The sequence below is a fragment of the Melanotaenia boesemani genome, chromosome 3 (assembly GCF_017639745.1).
Source record: "Melanotaenia boesemani isolate fMelBoe1 chromosome 3, fMelBoe1.pri, whole genome shotgun sequence".
In the NCBI taxonomy this organism is placed as follows: domain Eukaryota; kingdom Metazoa; phylum Chordata; class Actinopteri; order Atheriniformes; family Melanotaeniidae; genus Melanotaenia; species Melanotaenia boesemani.
The window spans coordinates 18866333-18885334 of NC_055684.1; the positions used below are offsets into that span (position 1 = coordinate 18866333).

The 19002-nt window shown below is 38.3% G+C and overlaps 3 protein-coding genes across 4 annotated transcripts; 1 reads left to right on the top strand and 2 right to left on the bottom strand.

The window, feature by feature from the left end:
- Positions 1–299: 299 nt before the first annotated feature.
- phtf1 (putative homeodomain transcription factor 1) lies at positions 300–9348 on the bottom strand. Of its 2 annotated transcripts, none has more exons than XM_041980736.1 (17): positions 9041–9348; positions 8716–8835; positions 7738–7794; positions 7546–7615; positions 7128–7286; positions 6576–6756; positions 6060–6180; positions 4961–5152; positions 4497–4742; positions 4159–4287; positions 3483–3752; positions 2890–3021; positions 2690–2776; positions 2317–2472; positions 2054–2149; positions 1352–1477; positions 300–1087 (listed from the first exon to the last, which is right to left on the bottom strand). In XM_041980736.1, the coding sequence occupies exons 2-17, from the start codon at positions 8743–8745 to the stop codon at positions 1067–1069; spliced, it is 2073 nt and encodes a 690-aa protein (XP_041836670.1). In that variant the 5' UTR covers positions 8746–8835; positions 9041–9348; the 3' UTR covers positions 300–1066. The 2 variants fall into 2 exon arrangements, with proteins under 2 accessions (XP_041836670.1, XP_041836669.1); XM_041980735.1 differs by having other exon boundaries at positions 8716–8867.
- Positions 9349–10139: 791 nt separating this feature from the next.
- LOC121637180 (olfactory receptor class A-like protein 1) lies at positions 10140–11099 on the bottom strand. The gene has a single exon (XM_041981174.1). It carries the CDS (start codon positions 11079–11081, stop codon positions 10140–10142), a length of 942 nt encoding a protein of 313 aa, XP_041837108.1. The 5' UTR covers positions 11082–11099.
- Positions 11100–14633: 3534 nt separating this feature from the next.
- On the top strand, positions 14634–15655 carry LOC121636955 (olfactory receptor class A-like protein 1). Its single transcript, XM_041980822.1, has one exon. It carries the CDS (start codon positions 14702–14704, stop codon positions 15653–15655), a length of 954 nt encoding a protein of 317 aa, XP_041836756.1. The 5' UTR covers positions 14634–14701.
- The last annotated feature ends 3347 nt before the right edge of the window (positions 15656–19002 follow it).

Below are 19002 nucleotides of genomic sequence, written 5' to 3' on the forward strand. Positions count from 1 at the left end.
ATATTAATTAAAAATCAAAATGAAACACACACACACACACACAACCCCCCCCCCCCCCCCACAAAAAAAACAAATCCAGGATTTTCAAGGAGTAGCCTATTTTCAGCAATCTTCTGAAACTCAACAACTTGGAGGAAACAGAAGTATCTTTTGTTTAGAGGTATCATGGTAATACGCCTCTGCACAGCCTCCGTTATTAATTCATGTGAACAAAAACTATAAGGGCTATGCAGAACATTAGGTGCTTGCAGCTTCAGGTGAGGTGGAGAGCAAGCATTTCAAAATAATGACAGCATGTCTGGATGGAAAATGGTTTATTTCCCTCTATCAAACATTTTTCTATCTTTTGCAAAGTTATTTCATTAAAGAATGGTCCCCAATAGAAATAGCAGCCAGTGGTCAAAGAGCAATTTACAGGTACCATACAAGATTAGCTAAAGCACACCCCTGAATAAATAAATCACAATGATCATATGATTCCTCTTAAATATACATGTTTTAGAGTCCTATCAAAAAACAAAAAAAAAACAAAAAAAACAACATTTGGATGTCCATGTGTATATGAAATGAAATAAAAAGTACTTAGAAATTTTCCTCTGGGATTAATAAACACACTTCTGGTTTAAGAAAGCACAGTGCTAAAAAGATTGAATAAACTTTGTTGTCATCTGCATTTACCCATCACATGGACTCTACACATCTGTTCCGAGACACATTTGTAAATCTGGATGCCAAAGAGGCCTGAAATGATCTCAGACGTCAGCTTGTTGCTATATTAAACCACTTACAGAGTAACATTCAAGGGTCAGAGGTTAGGCACTGCGTTAGTGGCATGACTGACGGAAAGTTTAATGCCAGATCAGCTGAGCAGCCAGTGATGGTGTGCGAGCAATTGTCAGGGCATCTCTGGCTTGTGAATGACTGATGTTTCAGCTTAAAGGCACAGTCAACAAAATATACTTTCAGTAGGTTTGTGCACTTTTTTAAAAATATGAGAAGGCATTTGTAGCAGACGGGGAGTTTCTGGACTCCAGTGTCCAACTGTTAGTGGCTTCCTGTCCTCACATTAAGGTTTGATTTTCCACAGCTGGAAATGAATGAAAAGAGATTTTTTGATTCAGAAAGACAGGCGTCAGGGTGAATGACAGAAGAACATAATCACTGAAACAAAATAAGAGTCTATGATATGGCATCAGATTTTTATTTTATCACATCTATGTTGCCCTCGAAACCAAACTAACCCATCTATTAAGCTTTGTCTATTAAATAATAATAAATAATAATAATTAAATAATAATTAATACTGTCATCAGTTGAGTTATAATTACAGCATTGTTAGAACTATACTCACTCTGATGTTGAAGCCAAGCAGGTCACTGACCACCGCAGACACAGCAGACAGGATGACAACCTTAGTGATGTTGTAGATCAGAGGGTTCACAGTCAGACCCAGCAGTCTAAAGGGAGTATCCAGCTCCTGGTGGACGGGAGAAGGACCACAACCTTACTAGGTTAATGATGCGTTAGTACTTCTTTATTAAAGCATCATGGGTCAAAGACAGAATTTAGTACAGATTTATGGTCAGTGGCAAAAATAGCTACATTTAAAGTTATTAGGGAGTTTTGGCTCCTTTAAAAGAAATCTAAATTGAGGTATGGGAAGTGGTAAATCTGATAATAATAAGTACGAGTAGAGAGATTAAAGTAAATGAGGCCTTTGTATTTCCCATGTGGTTGCAGTTGAACTGACTACATCACGTTTTATCCACAGTTCATAACACCTGAAGTGAACTTGGATTAGTTCACCCATGGTGTCACTAAGTTTGTGATTGAACAGCTTTTACCCTTTTCTCAGAGGAATGAGATTTTTCTCACTATTAGGCAGTGTTTTTTGTTTCGTTTGGATTATTTCCCCCAAATCAGTATACTTTTTTTTTTTAAATGACCCAACTTCCAACATTTTTTCCACCAAAGTGACACATATACAATATTTTATACAAACAGCTACCAGAGAGTGAGACTATAAACAACAGCAGTTCCAGTTCATGCTTACCTTCATCAGCTTTGTTGCCAGTTTTAACACATTGTTTACTATACTGAGTTGTTCTTTCTTGTTGGGCTTTTTCTCCATCTTCAGATACAAATTAATCTGTAAACCAAGAATAATTTTTATGCACTACACGCTGCACATTTTCCACCTAATCATTTATTTCCAACCTGAATAAAATGGTGGGAATAACAAATCAGCTGAGGTGGTATACACAAGGCCACTGAGAAACAACCTGCAGCTCATGTATTGCAGCCAGGGGGCCTCACCTGCTCAGTGAGCAGCACTGAGGAGTTGCTGTATTTGCAGTTGGTCTCTGATCCCAGAGTTGCCAGGCGTAACAGAAAAATGATGAGGGAGGAGCCCCACACCATGAGCTCCCAGTTTGTCAGAGACTCTAGGAATGTCTTGTGATTGTGCAGAAGCTGAGGTGGAGCAGAGGCAATGTTAGGTATTAAACATGAGGTTTTCTTTGCATCTAACAGATCATATAAAACACGTTTTATCTGAGCTTTATGACTCAGTTCGATATCATTAGATGGCTGCATATTCTGTGACTTCTATGTGTTATTTCAGCTCCATTTCTCACTCAGCATTTTGCTCTCTAAGCACCACAAACCTCTTCCAGCACGTTAGACTGACCTGGGCACAAATAATGAACGAAATAGAAAGTGCTAAAAGGAAGATAGTGGAGACTATGACATCCACAGAGCGCTGCGGCCCTCGTCTCTGCAATGAACAAGCAAGACAATGGCAGCCAGTTACAAAGACAAGTCCATGACAACCACCTAGTGGTCAACAAATGCACAGTACTGAAAGAACTAACGCTGGAGGATACAAACCCTGAGAAAAGAGCGTAGTGACAACCACATCTTTATGTTCTGTACTTTTTTCAGCCTGAAATGAGGGATCTCAGATTTCTTGGCTTTGCGAGCTGAGGTGAGATGGCTGAAGTACTTGGCAAATAAGAGTCTCTGCCAGAGAAACATGGACAAACACTATTAGATGTGATGAGAACTATAGCAGGAGTAAATACAAGGGAAAACAATTAATGATATCAAAGGTTCAATCTATCTTGATTCAGTTTATGCAACAATACTAATAAGTGGAAATTTTTTTGTTACACAGCTGTGTTATTTGTTTATCTCCTGTAATGGCTTAGGTCAAGGCTTAAAAAGGCCAATTGTTTTGGGAAGTCTACTATAATATATATTCATATTTCAGGTGTGTTTAATGGCTATGTCATGAAATAATAGATGAAAATTCAGGGAGTCCAGGAGCAGTGCTTTCTGCTGGACAGATTAACGCTCCCTGGTGAGGACTTGAGGTTTTGAAACAAAACACACCACTTAGATTATATTTAAAAAAACTGTTTTAGACTGATTTAATCAACTTAATGCTTTAGCTACACCTACAGCACAAAGCTACCACACACCTGTTTGTAGGTTCTCTCCGCCACACACATCATGAAAAAAAACAGCCCTGTGAGGCACACTCTTTGCACCGTAGTGATAAGAAAAAAGGCATAAGCTCGTGCATCACTTGGCCCCATCGCTATGGCTACCAATTGTGTGAGGGAGAGGGAGCTGAGGCTCGACATGTCCAGACGCTGAGCCAGGCGAAAGGCAAAGGGCAGCAGTGCCAGAGTGGTAGTTATGAGCCCACTGAGCACAAGGTAACCCACACCTTGCTCCACTAACTTCACCTGGTAACAAAAAACACAGAAACAGACATGTGATATATGTTTGAGACGTTTTTGACATGGTTTTTGCATAAATCAAAACAGATGTTGAGAGTTTTTAGTAACTTGGCAACTGTATGATCAACAGAGTAACAATAACAGATTCTTGTCCTGCATTTGAGTAAATTTAGACTTCTAATGTTGGTATATATTTTTGTCTTGCTCTACCTGTAGTATTTGGTGCAAATTAAATTGTGGACATCTTTGAATAATGGATAAATTTTATAAGTGATTGGTTTTCAGATAGTTTTTGCAAGGGAAGACCATTTAACTCAGTTTTAGTAACAGATTCAGTTTTCACCCAGAGATTTAACAATAATATTTTACAATGAAAATGACTTTACAATAATAGGAGAAAGAAAATCTATACACGTGTGAGGATGAGCCCGCTGATCTCCAGCACGGAAATGTCTGCTTTCTTGCACTCGCCCTGCTCCCATATTATGGCACTGACACGGTCTTTGGATGGGTGACATGCCTGAAGCCAAGACAGCTGGTTCTGAAATACAACAAGCCAGTGTGTAAATAACAGTGTTTAATTCTGTGATGGGCTTATATAAAAGCAAGTTATGGGTGCACATGTTAACCTGTAGGAAGAATTTTTACTTAACACTGATAAACATTTTTATAGATTAAAGTTATGTTTAAGATGAATGCAATGCATCGCATAAAGACAAAACTAATCAAAGAAGAATTTTGTATATTTACACTGGTGATTCCTTGTTGTAGGCTTTCATCATCACTGCTCAGAGTGGGGTTTTGTGGGAGGCCCACCCCAGGGTTATACTTCCCATTCCCCTCACTGTCGCTGCTCCCTGAGGAGGCAGAGTCAGGGTCCTGGAGTAGCTCCTCCCATATTGCGTCATCGGTGTCGGAGGCCGGACGGGAGTCCACATTTGACATAAGGCGCTCCACATCGCGAGGATTCAACTTGACGGCTGCTGCACTCCCTTCCTGCCCTCAGATGGTAATACACAGAGCTTCTTTAATATGACCTTCATTATTATTTTAAACTTTACACAAATTACATGCCGAATGAGTTACCACTATGAGCACACTGAATGCTTGGTTATCAAAAGATATCTTGAATACATTCTGTAACTTTAGTTTAATTAAGTCTGTGCCTACATATAATTTTACAGTTTTAATAACAAAGTGAAGCAAAACTCTACCTGAAGTCTTGGTACAGGTTTGGGGTTAGAATTCACATTTCGATTTCTGACAGAAGATCCTGATGACAGATTAAGCGTAGCAGGGAGTATTTTGGGATGGTGAAGCCGTTGTATTACTTCGACTGATTTTGAGTCCTCCTCTTCCTCACTGGAGAGTTCATCAGATGCCCCAAACCCTGACTGACTTTTGTTCTGAGAAAGAGTATAAAGATATCTTTTTCAAAATATACCTTTATGTAATTTCGTTTGAATGCAGTAATATGAAACAATTTCATAAGATGACACTAATGATATCCTTCATATGTTTGATGTTTATTATTAATTTGTTTTTCTGAAATGAAAATAATTGTCTAGATTTTTAAGAAATAGACTTAATACAAGAAAAGTTTTTTTTTCCCACCAAGACAGGGGATATTAAACATTTCTAGTTGGCCTCTAACTGGTAGGCCATAGTCCTGGATTGCTCAGCTGCAAGACCGTCCCAGTGCCAGCTGGAGATCTCCACCGGATGAAACAAACAGGACCACAGCTTCTGCAAAGAGCCAAGATGTGTTTCTAGGCCAAACAAACTGGAAACCCTCCAGCTCCGGGTTGTGCCAAGAAATTCTGTATGTAAAGGTTATGAACAGAATTGGTGACAAAGACAGAGACTTCAAACTTGCACCACCCACAGAATACTATAGGGAACACGACTCTAAGCCTTCTCCAACACCACAACACAGATTGGGACAGTTGGGCAAACTCCTGATCAACTTCCAACATTCTTGCAAAGGTAAAGAGCTGGTCCAGCGCTCTTCAACTAATATGGATTTTTTGTTCTTTGTACTGAATTCTGCTTTTGCAGGGTCCTCACCCCTCAATCTAATTTCAACCAATCAATGCGTGGTATCATATCTGGAGCCTAATGGCTGTCAGGTGCTAAAATACTACCCCAAATCCTTTACTCCACGGGAGCATAGACAAAACCATGCAAAACAAGCCTGTCCATTTAAGTAAGAATTAAAACTTGTTTTGTTGTCTCTGCCACTGAGAATGAGACTTTTACTCTGCCACATCTCACTGACTAATTTCTTGACTCTGAAAACTGACAGAAATGTACCCTCCTCTCCTCGCTTCTGTACGATTGCTGGCTTTCTTCACACTGCCTGGGTCTCTGCAGCTCTGTGTCCCAGCTTTCATGTTTTTCTTCTGATTTTTTCAACCCTCTGCCCTTCCTTGGTCTGAAGGAGACAAGACAAAATATTGGTAAAAGAGAACAAAGAGAAGATAGAGAAAGATTAGTTTAAAACACTGGTTTAAAACCCCAAAATATAAACATACATATGTATTTATCACTTCTATTATATAAACCTCAGCAATGTAGGTTTACTCTTAGCCATTCGGATAAAAGTCAAGGGATTTTTCAAAAGTTAAATATTATAAACAAAGAATTAATAAAGCTCAACAATATATATATATATAATTATTAATGGAAAACCCAATTTTGTTTCATAAACCTTAAAAAAAAAAACTGTTCTAAAATTATAGTAATGACAGAATCTGTGAGGTTTACTAAATGGCACAGTTACTGACTAGTCTGCAGAGTCTGTATAAATCAAACAGAGAGAAAAACCACCTCCTTCTGCGTGCAGGGCTGGTACTGCTGCTGGCAGCTGGACTGCCCGAGGGCCACCGGCTGGATTCAGTTGATACGATCTGGCAGTGCACGGTACCCAGCAGCAGCATGAGACACATGGGCACAAACACCTCACTGGCACTTGCCCTCGGGACCTCCAGGTACAGCGCCACTGCTGCCACTGAAGGGAGCAAAACATTTGGCAACAGCAAACAAATCAGTCTCTTAGGGGAGACATTACAACTGAATTTGTGTGTGCTAATGAGGTCTCTTCTGTGCTGTTCAGCTGTGAGGGGAAACAGGTTTACTGTTGCGCATAAACAAATTTAAACTGTGATAAATAGACTCAGTGAATTTAAACTTGAGGACTGCATTAAAATTTAGTCTGACTGAAAAACATTAACAGCATGTCTCCTTCTGTAGATATACAGACTGAGTGTAATTACACCACAGTTTATATATCTAAATGATTAATATTTAAATTAGCATCAGTCTTCTAAGCACCCTTTTGTTTTAGTATGAATAAAGTCAAGTTTAGAAATGAATACTCACCTTGCATGAAATACAGAATAAGGATACATGAGGAAATGGACTTGGAGGTCACCTGGATCCACCACTGGAAGAAAAAAGGAAACAGGAGCACTCTAACCAGACCCTTTCGGGTCAGAGCTGTCCATGGACTTTCTGGTTTGGCTTTACTAAAAGTTGATCCTGCAATGATGAAAGAGTCAAACATTTTACAGTGAAGATAAATGAATCTAAATGGAATTTAATAGAAGAAAACAGTACAAGAAAATGAGACGTCTGCAAGTAATGCACATGGGCACACTGTATGTTTATAGGCTGTATGTATGAATTTATGTAAGACAAGTTTCTTTGTTTCTGAATTATGAATGTAAATAGTTAACAATACAGGTTATATAAACACAAAAATAGGTCAAAACTTTCATCAATCGTCTGTCCTGCTCACCTCTTACTAAATCAACATCAATGAGGTCTGGTTTGATGTAACCCGTCTTCTTTGGTTTGCTTTCCAGACCCTGCACGAATGTCAAAGGTGAACTTCACTTTAGAGGAAATTTGCAACATTAAAACCAAACGTTTATTCCTTGATACATAAAAATTAATAAACAAACAAATAACTAAATCACAAGTATCTTACAGCTATCTCTGCTTTCTCCAGTGATTTCTCCCAGATTTGTTGATCATAGGCTCCAATCTGCAACCCAAATTAGTCCATTACTAAATAAAACTTTCTTTAAAATCCACAAAAATGTTTGGGGTCTCATCTGTGATAAAATGAAATATTACTGTTCCTCTGTCCAGGAAAGCACCATAGATCAATATGTTTATATTTGTCTGTTTCTTTGTCAACGTCTCTGCATAATTAACCAAAAACTACTGAAAAAACTTAGTCATATCTGACAGAAGGGGAAGGAAGAAGCTGTTAAAGTATGTTGTTGATCCTCATCACTTTCATAAAAATTAGCCATGGCAGAGATCTATGTTTATGCCTTTTATTAGTTACTTATTTCAGATCACAATATCTGTTCTGAGCTCATGTGGTGAAATGGAAAATTACAACAGCCTAATCCTAGTTCACATGTTGATTATTTTTGCCTTTCTTTTTTAGTTCTAATTTTTATAGGTTGTTCAAATCTAAAGCAACAAAAAAGGTAACAAAAACTGAAAAAGGTTGGCTAAATGGTCTATAATGATGTGCCTTCGCTGCACTGTAAATACGTTGATTACATGATCATGGTGTAATGTTTTAAGAGTGCATGTTAACATTTTGACAGGGAAAACAGATGCAAGTTTTGTTTTCTAAGGCTTAGAACATGAATAGAAGCATTGCCAAAGAAAGAAAAGGAAAAGCTTGGACAGATTCATGCCAGAATTTCTTATATTAACTGGATTTAAAGGATGTTAAACTTGCCATTTTAAATAATTATTATTAAAAAAAGGCAAATAAAACCGTTACCGTTATTGATTCGTTATTTGTTATAGTTTCTAAATTTCAGTCCCACATACCTTTTTAAAAAAAGATTAATCACCACTACCTAAAATTTTTACACACATCATAAAACCCACACTTGACAGAGGGTAAAAATGGAGAATATTTTTGGTTAAGTAACCTTACCTTCTCTTGATACCAGGCTATTCTGGCCATTGTTGTTATCAGAAACTGGAAATAGTGAACTCGGACCAGGTCATGTCACAGAAGCGAAAGGAAGACTGGGCAAAAATCCAGATCAGTTCCCTGAACAGTCAGAATGAAACTGATGGGAAATTCTAACAACATTTAAAAAGACAGAAATAGAGAAACTAAGAAAACGAAAAATAAGATTAGCCATACATGGGCTGGCAGTTTCGTTGAGCACCGAACACCTGTTAATACCAAACACTAAACAGCTAAACGTTAGCTAAAGGTCGTTGCTCATCACAAAGTAAAGAAAACTGCTTACCTGGAATTAAACATTACGATGGGTTTGGCGCAAACTGGAACAAAACTTTAGTGATCATCACAAAAAATCTTTATACATTTTCTTGTTGTCAGTTTGTGGGGCGTTGTGTTTTTCTTGTTGTGAAACTGAACTCACTAAGAGCTATGTGAACTGCGTTCTTCACCTCTTCGTTCTGACCCGAATAATAATTTTTTGGAAATGTTTTTATTTCAAGAAATGATCGTTTCTTTCGCATTTGGCTTATCCATTTCAGTTGTTTGGCACTTTTTCCTCTAATTCTTCCACTTCCCTTTCCGGGATTTATTTTGCTGGATGTCCAACACAATTTTTCCCCGTACATAGTCTTCCAGGAGTAGCAACTTCCTTTCTCTGGGACACCTAAAGTCTTCCCACACTCCCGTGGCTTTCAGAGAAGGGTGAAATATATATATATTTATATTTTTTGACGAAATTAATTAGTTTTTCGCTGTTATCTGTAAGCATAACACATTTTTCGAACCAGTTTTGCACAGCGGTAGAAGTAAAATACTGCCCGAGTAGTCAAACTGAGGAGTGCTAACAGTTACAACGCCGTCATATAATTTTAACCAATCAGAGCACAGCAAAATACATCGCTAGCCTGGGCCTTTTTGTCACTTTATAAATGGATTCTAAATTGTTAAATTCTGAATTATCTAGAAAGTATTTATGCTTTTCAGGAAACCAAATGAAATTCAGGTTGAATTGAAAAGATGGACCGACATTAAAACCTCAGAAAATATGGTATACTTCACGTTCAATTGCTTTTATTAGGCCAACGGACCGAAATCTTAAGATTTTAAAGCAGAAATTCATCTCAGTTGAGTTGAGAGCCTGAAATGAAAATTACATTTAATCATAATTAACTGACACCTTGACACAAACAACATTGCAGGTACATAAAGTAATGTGTTTACAGTTTTAATTTGGTCAATATTTTGAAGAAAATAATCATTGCAAAACTACCTGTTAAGGTCAGTACATTCTTAAGTGCACTATTTTACAATACTCTAAATTAGTAAGGTGTGAGGGGGAAATAAAACAACTGCTGCATCGACAGGCTGTCAAGATAGAGACAGAGTCATTTGTCATTGGACTCTTGAGTGTCCACTGATGGTTGGTCATGCTCAGCTGCACACACAATCTTCCCCTTGACCTTCTTGTTGGAGGACATAATAAAGTAAGGGCTGAGAGAGGCATAGCAGGATGAGAAGAACACCCTCATATCAGCCACCACTGGTGACACCTTTGGCACCGTCAGCATGTAGATCCAGATTACATTATCAATGCCAAAGAAGACCACATAGAGAATCACCAGGGTCAGCACTGTTTTTGCCGCCCTGGTCTCTGCCTTGCCACCCTGAGAGCGACGGATCCCTCTCACCTGATGGCTGTGGCGGTGGAGAAGCAGGAGGATATAACCGCTAGAGCCTACCATCAGGGCAACAAATACAAAATCCCTCCCAGAGACAGCCACTCCATTAATAACATAGGACAGGCTGTCTCTGAAGTCCACATGACAGAAGCCGAGGTTGAGCGTAAAAGCGGGAACAGTGCCATTACGTGGAGCCATAGAGAAGAAAGGGGCTGCAATGCAAATGGCCATGTTGAGGAACCACAGCCCAGCAAATGTGGGGAGGACCAGGGAGGGAAGTGCAGGCTTCAGCCTGGACAGGCGAGGCCCAGCAGGAGCGATGATTACTGCCTGAAAAACGCTGAGCATACAGGTAATGCAGACAGACAAAGCCCGGCCAATGCGGTAGGCGTAGATCACCACTTTACAGCCGGGATCATTCAGAAGGTCCCTCAGCCCAAACACAGTCATGGTCTGGGGGACGCAGCGAGTCAGGAGCAGCATCAGGTTGGCAAAAGCTAGGTGGCACAAGATCATGTCTACAGGAAGAAGCTTGGGCTCTGTGCAAATGATGTGGGCATAAGCCAAAAGCACCACAACATTCCCCAAGATTCCCATACCTGTTTGCAAGAGGAAGGAAACCCCTTTGATGGTCACACACAGATCCATGACACCACAGCCTGGACAAGTCAGAAATTCAAAGCAGAAAGAGAATTAAGTTTGCTTTAAATACACTACATATAACATAAATCTACCACAGTGGTTCAATCAAGTGACACCATTAGAAAAATGTCTCAACTCTACTGAAAATGATTCCCACCTGTTGCAGCTGAATGCAAAAAGCCTGTTGTGAATTAACTGTTGAATAGCCCTTCTAACTATAATTTATAATCCTAGATACCCTTTGAGTCGATTGGCTAAGATTACTGGGTTCAGCCCACAGTTTACCAATTTAAGTCAACAAACCTTTCATTTGTATAGTCTCAGAGGAGTAGCACCACAATGGAAAATGATAACAATATCTTAAAATAAAAGTGGTCCTCATGGATGTTAAAAAAGTGGCTGGTCGCAGAACCATCCCTCCTGTTCACACAGGCTGCTTTGAGAGCTTTAATTTACATATTTCCAATGAGGGTACGTTGAACAAAATCCCTAGTTTGCGCAATATCAGTGATAGATCTCAGCCTGAGCTCATACAAATAATAGCAGCAGTAATATTAGTACACCTCTGAGTTATGTTTCCTTCCTAATGCTTTATAAGGCAGTGCAGACCATATAGGGCAAAACTATAAAGATTTTGCACAGAACAAACAGAATAGGCTTTGTCACATCATCAGCCTTGAAAGGAAGGATCTTGTAATGTCCAAAATCAACAAAAGGAATCCAAACAAGGAAATACCATAAAAATGTTAAAATTCAAATGCTGGTTTGTTTTTAAGAAAGACTTTCCTAATTTGTTAATATTAGCAGAAACCATACTTTTACTACAGTGAAGCTTTGCTCAGAAAATACTGTTAAGTTGATGTTTATCATCTAACAGGTCACTTATCTACTTTTGGTGACAGAAATAACTTGCAAATAATGGAAAAAATCTTAACTCAAGTGGTATGTTCCTACACTAAATAAATCTAATTTTCCAGTATCTTTAAAGGTTTAATTTCTGAAATATTACCATGCTATTTCCCTGTTGAGTTAGAAAATACAGTTAACTAATCCCCTTGGTGAGAACAGTGTGTAGTTATTGTTGAAGTCAAACATGCCATTGAGGGACTTTTACATGCACAGCTGGCGCTAAAGTGTGTACCCTTTTCCTCCTTCATGTCCAGGGATCATGTTTAAAGACACAGAGAAGCAAGACAATTAGCTCTGTAACAATGCATGCATGCACTAATTGGATTCATGGGGATAACCAGCCAGTATTAATTTATGTTGTAAGTTCAAGCATCAACATATTGTTACCACATATGTTTGAGATGTGCTCCAACATTTTCAGTCATTGCACACTGTAAATAGCAAATTTGCCATGAAGCACATCCTAAAAGGTCGCTTTTGCAATAGTTACTAACTTACCGTCACCATTCATACTTAAGTCAGAGTTTAAGAGGCTTGTTTTGTTCTTGGGAATAAACTTTGGAATAAATCATCATTAGATGTGCTCTTTCCCTGTGTGTTTTTACCATGTTTACAGGTTCAGAGAGCTAATTAAAATGGCAAGTTCAAGCATGTTCTTCTCAGGGGATTGCATTTATTGTTTGCTGCTGTGCAGACTTAATGATACAAAATTTTTCCCCCTGATGCATGATTTGATCTTTAATTTCTTTTTTATTTAATGGCTAATGCATTTTTTAAACCACTGTTTACATTTATGTTTCACAGTCCTGTTCATTGCATAACTCTCAAGGTGTCTGAATTGTAGTTGTTTAATTAATTAGTTGTTTTTAACAACACGCTTTTCTTTTAGAGGAAAGTTGCTTTATAACTTTTTCTTTCTGTTAGACTAATGAGTACAGCAGTCTAGATTAGATCTTCAAAGCTGTCCACAGTAAAGATGTTGTTTTAGGAGCTTTTGGCTCAGCTGTCTCTCATTCTACAGATGGAATTATTGCATAAAAAGGAACAATAAACAAGCGACCTTCCATGATTTTATATTAAGTTGTAGTTTAAAATAAGGTCCCCTAAACCTCTCGGACAGCTTTTGGTGTAACACCAATACATGCAAACAAATTATTTATGCATTTTGATTATTATAAATAAAAGAGAACTTTAATTAATTTTTTTTTCACAAACACAGTTTTATCAGTTTTGTTAATCTCCTGCAGTTTTCTTTACATTTTTTAAATACTCAAAAAGACAAAACAAGTAGCCAAAAAATAAATTTTCTTAATCTGTAGCTAAATGTTTATCCAAGGGTTCCAGAGAAAGCTCAATTCGAGCAGCACAACATGCTTTTTCTTAACTAAATGTCATAATGATGTGGTAAAAATACTGCAGGGACAGACAGAATAACAATGACAGATTAATAACATGAAGCTTTTCATGCATTTGGATGAACAGTTTAAATCAGAGAAGATGATAGGTTCTCATTTATATAATATGAATGTTTTGATTCATTCTAATGTTCACAATTAGGTCTGTGTGTAATTTTGCAAGCCTTCCTTATGGAACAAAATTTAGCTGAATAAGAAAAAGTTAAATTCAATCAAAAATTTCTAAGATGGAAACAATCAAAATGTGGTTGATGAACAGATTTCATTATCAGAGCAATGTTTTACTTTATTTTATCGTCAGGATGTATGTTTAATTATGTAATGGCAAATATGAGTAATTTCATTAACAGTTATGTCATAAGATTTTAAGGGAAATCTTATGAATTTTGTATAGTGGACATGTCTTTTTTTATGATAAATTACCTGAAGAATCATTAGCAATTCCCTGCTGAGAGACCTGTAGTTAATTCATGTTGCCTACTCCCACTCATTTTTAGAACTTTTTAACACATTGGATGAATTGCACAATCATAAACTGAATGCTGTCCTCTCTAAATAAAAATGTCAGCAATGCATCATGTAGACTGAGGGGAACATTATCTGGCTTTAACTTTGTTCCATCTTTCTCCACTGGGGGACACTGTGGTGTTGGTATCTGTAAAGCAAACACAAGAATGGTCTCTGTAATAGTGTCTTTTGACACTGATGGCAGAAATTAAAAATACAAAAGTGGTGCAAAGAATTTAGCATGGAAATCTATATATCAGCACCAGTAATTAGAAAATGAATAAAATAGTTTCAAGTTGACAAAACACCAAATTTCGAGAAATTATTAGAATCTTTTTTCTGATAAAGCATGATAAAAAGCATGGGGTTGATAGGCATTTTCCTGTCATCAACCATGTTCTTTTCTGATTGACTCTACACATCCTGTAAATGAGTACAAGCTCAGCCTCATCTCTGTTAGCTTGTCTGAGCCCACAGAGGAGACAGAAGCAGTCATCTGAATTGATCTCAAGTAATTGGAGGTCGAGGGAAGACAAGTCAATGAAGCATGCAAATCGGATCCAACAGCCGTTACCTGTTTGCAAGTATAAGGAAACAAACAAGCTGACTATTTCAGGAAGGGATCATACCATGTCTGGCACAAGGTCTACTTCAGACGTCTGAGCTTTGACTACTCACAAGTAGGGGTTTAACTTTCTACAAAGATGCATCTAATATCATTTGAAGCATTAGGTACTGCTTGATGTGTCTCATGACTTACTGATCTCCTGTACACTTTCTTTCCTCTCTGCAGGAATGTCATCTGAGGAGTTTGTTCGTGGGATGTTCTACCTGTCGCTCACAGTTGTGGGAGTTCCTAGCAACATTGCTGTAGTTGTGGCATTTCTCCTGTTGATCTACAGAGAGAACCGGCTTCTGGCAGCCGATGCAATCATCCTGCACCTGGCTTGTACCAATCTGCTAGTGGTAGTTGTACGCTGTCTGATGGAGACCCTGGCCTCCTTCTATTTGGCCAATGTCTTTGGAGACACCGGCTGTAGAATTGTGATCTTCATCTACAGAACCTCCCGTGCCCTCTCAATCTGGCTCACCTTCCTCCTGAGTGCTTATCAGTGCTTGAGCATTGCCCCTCCTGGATCACGGTGGGCAACTGCTCGTGCCATTTTAGCCCAATATTTGGTCTTTATATTCGTTTTCCTCTGGGTTCTCAATACTACTATGAGCCAAGCAGCCATATTGTTCACATTCAGTACCAAAAATAACTTTAGCCTTACAAACAATGCTGTTAATGTGCAATATTGCCATGTAAACTTTCCTTCAAAACTATCAAAAGAGATCAATGGGGCACTGCAAGTGGGTAGAGATGTGGTGCCCATGGCTCTCATGACTCTAGCCAGCCTGATAATTGTAGCCCTCCTTTACAAACATAGTCAGCAAGTGAAAGTACTTCGCAGTGGCAGCAGGGGAAGTGGTGGGGCCGAACAGCGAACTGCCAAAGCTGTAGTGGTCCTTGTGACCATGTATGTGATTCTTTATGGGGTAGATAATGGGCTTTGGGTGTACACCCTCACTGTGAAGACAACAATGAGTTCCTCACTGATCTCTGACCTGCGTGTGTTTTTTGCCTCACTGTATTCAGCCCTAAGCCCTCTGGTTATCATTGCATCAAACAGGAAGGTGAATAGCAATCTGAGGTGTGCAGCACAGGAGAAACCTGACCTGGAGAAAAGTACATATCAGTCTAAGTGAGCACTGTGCTGGGATGGTTGACCGCTCATAAGGCTGCAGGGGAAGCTGAAGTTGGACTGATACAGATTTTTTTTTTCTAAATGTCTGGGTCATGCTTGGGTCACTGTCTGTGAAATATACTGGGTAAATAACCTTTTGTGGTAGGAATAGCCCAGGCTCTTCTTTCCTTTGTGGAAGGACTGGTAGGCTGTGAACTGAAAATCACGAGTCTTTTCAGATATGTTCTGTTGTATTGTTGTACCTGATTAAAGTTAATGGACATGTATCACTGCCTAAATAGAAGAAAACAGTCTCTCAGACACAACCTATCTCTGCTGATCTGGCACTACATAGTTTTATTTATTATGCTCCCTCAGTCTTAATTGGTTGGAAAAATTATAGTCTCATAATTAAGTTTGGTGTAGGTGTCAAAGGACTTCTAGTTTCCTATTTAGCTATCATTAAGGCTTTAAACAGAATCTGGGAAATGTCTCATGCTAATGAGGCAGCTTATTGTCCTACAGAGAACTAAAAAAAATCTGACAAGGAAACTAAATTCTTTAGAGATGAAAAAGATGTTCATTACTCAGTATAATGCTGACAATGTCTATGTGACTTCTGTGCGTGCTTGTAAGTTAAGTAGATACAAAAGTACATTTTGGCAGAAGCTCTGAAGAGTTTGCTGTGGATGGGGCAATGTAGGAATTTAAGAGTCATTATGTAATTGCTATGACTTAGAGAATCAAGGGCAGAGAAATGGGGCGAGGACATAACAACCTCTGTGAGTGACAGTCCAAAAGACATAAAGCGAGGCTGCCAGCACTCTGTGATCCTGCAATAACTCTTAAGTGCAACCAGTGCAGTCCTGTTCAGCCACTGTCGTACTGCAGGTGAACAGTAGGAGGAGGAATAAAAGTTCTCTTTCAGTGTTTGTGCAGAACTGTTGCATTTACCACCAACTTGACACCAAAGAACATGAAAGGTCACATTTCACAGAGCATCATTTATCTTTAATATAAAAGCTGAAGCCATTAAAACCATCACCCTTTCTTTAAAATAGAGCTCTCCAGATGAGAAATTCCATGTGTCTTACTCTTCAAACCACTGAAATCTGACTGACACTTTATACAGACTCCGGTGGAATGAAGGATAGGATACATGGATAGTTTTAAAAGCGCAGCAATTGCTCTGTCGCCTCTGGTGAGGAATTGACAGGAACACAGACTCCGACGTCTCCCTTCTACGCTTTCAGCGATGCCGCTTTTTCTTTTTCTGTCAGGAGGGAAGTGGCAGATTTGTTAAAAGAAACAAACACACAAAAGAAAAGTTACCATTGACTGTATGCTCAAGTGTTTCTTTGTGTGAGTGTGTGTGTAAAGGGTGTGCCAGGCAGGCCTCTCCCTGCACAAGACAGGACCTGTTTTCTATCCTTCTGGAGCCTTTTGAGCCAAATGAATGCAGGGTGCTGTTAAAAATGTAGAGACTAAACCCATACAGAATTAAGCATCTATTTCTGCCTCACTCCCTTCAGCTCATATCCTGCCAATCAGGACTTAATTTTTGCTTATAAATGTACAATGTTCATCCACCAGTCTTAAATAATCTGCAAGAAACCTGGAGAAATACAAAAGAAAGCATCCAGAAAATATATATATATATATTTTTTTACCAAAGCAATTAACCTACAAATGCTAACTCATTTGTCTTTGTGTAGCAAGGTAAGACATACAATACAAACCTGTTTGAAAGAAATAATCTGAAAATGTCTTGAGCTGTCCAGAGCGGTTGGTTAAATAAAACTGCTAAATCCTATCGGATGATCCTGTCAGACTTTTGCTGTGCCTGATGTAAGTCTGTTTACCTGTTCCAGGTACAGGCATTTTTGTCCTGCTGTCCACCAATGGAAAAGCAGCAGTAAAGTTAAGCCTCCCCCTTTTCTGCCTTGGAGCAATCCCACACCCATCTGCAATTGAATGCTTAACCAAAACCATCTCCTCCCCCACAGAAATCCAGAGTTTGAATCACTGAAATCACAACATACAACTGACAAGTGTAGACATAACGAGTGGCAACAAGCACTTTAATATGTTATAATGGCAAATTAAACCACTGATCTATTTCTTTTTACATATTTCAGCCTGTGGTTTTGTTTAGAGGACAACACAATCACTTCTCTGATGGTTTTTTTCTCAGTTTTTTTACCAGTTAGGAAAAATTTGAGAAAAAAAAAGAGCTGCTGCAAACTTATTTCTGTGGTTTAATTTATCTGTACAAGCATATCCTAAAGTAATTACAAATTTTATGTATTCTGTATAGGAATTCTGAGATAAAACCTGTTTAGATTTATTGATACTGTCTCTGCTAAACCATCTGAAGGGTGCTTCTTTTTTATGTAAATCAACACAAACGGAATATTTGCAGGTGCAGAGCTGATACTGTAGTTAATTTAGAAAAATAAATCACTGAAGTAAAGAAGATGTAACTATTAAGTTACAGAGTTGGATATGTGTGATCCTTTTTCTTGCATCCACCCAGTTCAACTGCTTTCTTTAGACAGACAAGACACACAGTCGTGTTTCAACTTGTCTGGAATGCTGAACTGCACCTAAGCAAGGAGGTCTGTAGTCAAGATAGCAGGAAAAATATTTACACTATAGAATATGTGCTTCTTGTTTTATACTGATCAACTACCATCATAAACAAAAGAAGTTTAAAATGGAGGGTTTAGGTTTTAGTTGCTGACTTTGTAGCACTGACAGCCAGATTTTAACCCGTTAAGGCCCGACCCATGAAAAAATGGTAAGAAAAGTCAAAGTTTTAAATATGAGGTCATTATTTGGCCCTTTAACAAAATGTAACAAATAAATTAACATTATTTTGGGGGGAATAGCTACCACTTATTACCATGTGATAGTTTAAAAATATTGTAATATAGTTTTCTGCTTCTGGGTATCTATTAGGGGACAGAAGACGAGTATCACATTGTGTTCAACAGGATTTTGAACAAAGTTTATACCATAAGTTGAAGCAAAATGTCTCAGAAACTGTGTGTGACAAATATGTCATGTTGAGCTCTCATGGGTTAAATTCAGACTCAGCATGGGTTTTCCCCCAAAAATATCCAAATTCTAAAGGTTCAAGGTTCAAGGTTCAAGGAATTATTATCCCGTGAGGGTAATTTGTTGTACAGCCAGCAGTAAAAACAATCAGTCACAAACACACAAATAACACAAAATATTTAAAAGGATTACAATAAAAATAAGCTCATCAGAGCTCATCAGCTCTAAATAAAATTGATCAAAATGTTAGACTTTGTGAATCAGAATATAAAATTTAGCTAGCATGAGAAGTGAAGTGAAACTGGCATG

Coding starts and splice junctions, on each gene's coding strand:
- phtf1 (XM_041980736.1), bottom strand. CDS start 8,745: ATGGCCAGAATAGCCTGGTATCAAGAGAAG. Junction 7,616..7,737: donor TGGAGAAAGCAGAGATAGCT/GTAAGATACTTG, acceptor ACATTCGTGCAG/GGTCTGGAAAGCAAACCAAA. Junction 4,743..4,960: donor AACCTGTACCAAGACTTCAG/GTAGAGTTTTGC, acceptor ATCTGAGGGCAG/GAAGGGAGTGCAGCAGCCGT.
- LOC121636955 (XM_041980822.1), top strand. CDS start 14,702: ATGTCATCTGAGGAGTTTGTTCGTGGGATGTTCTACCTGTCGCTCACA.
- LOC121637180 (XM_041981174.1), bottom strand. CDS start 11,081: ATGGATCTGTGTGTGACCATCAAAGGGGTTTCCTTCCTCTTGCAAACA.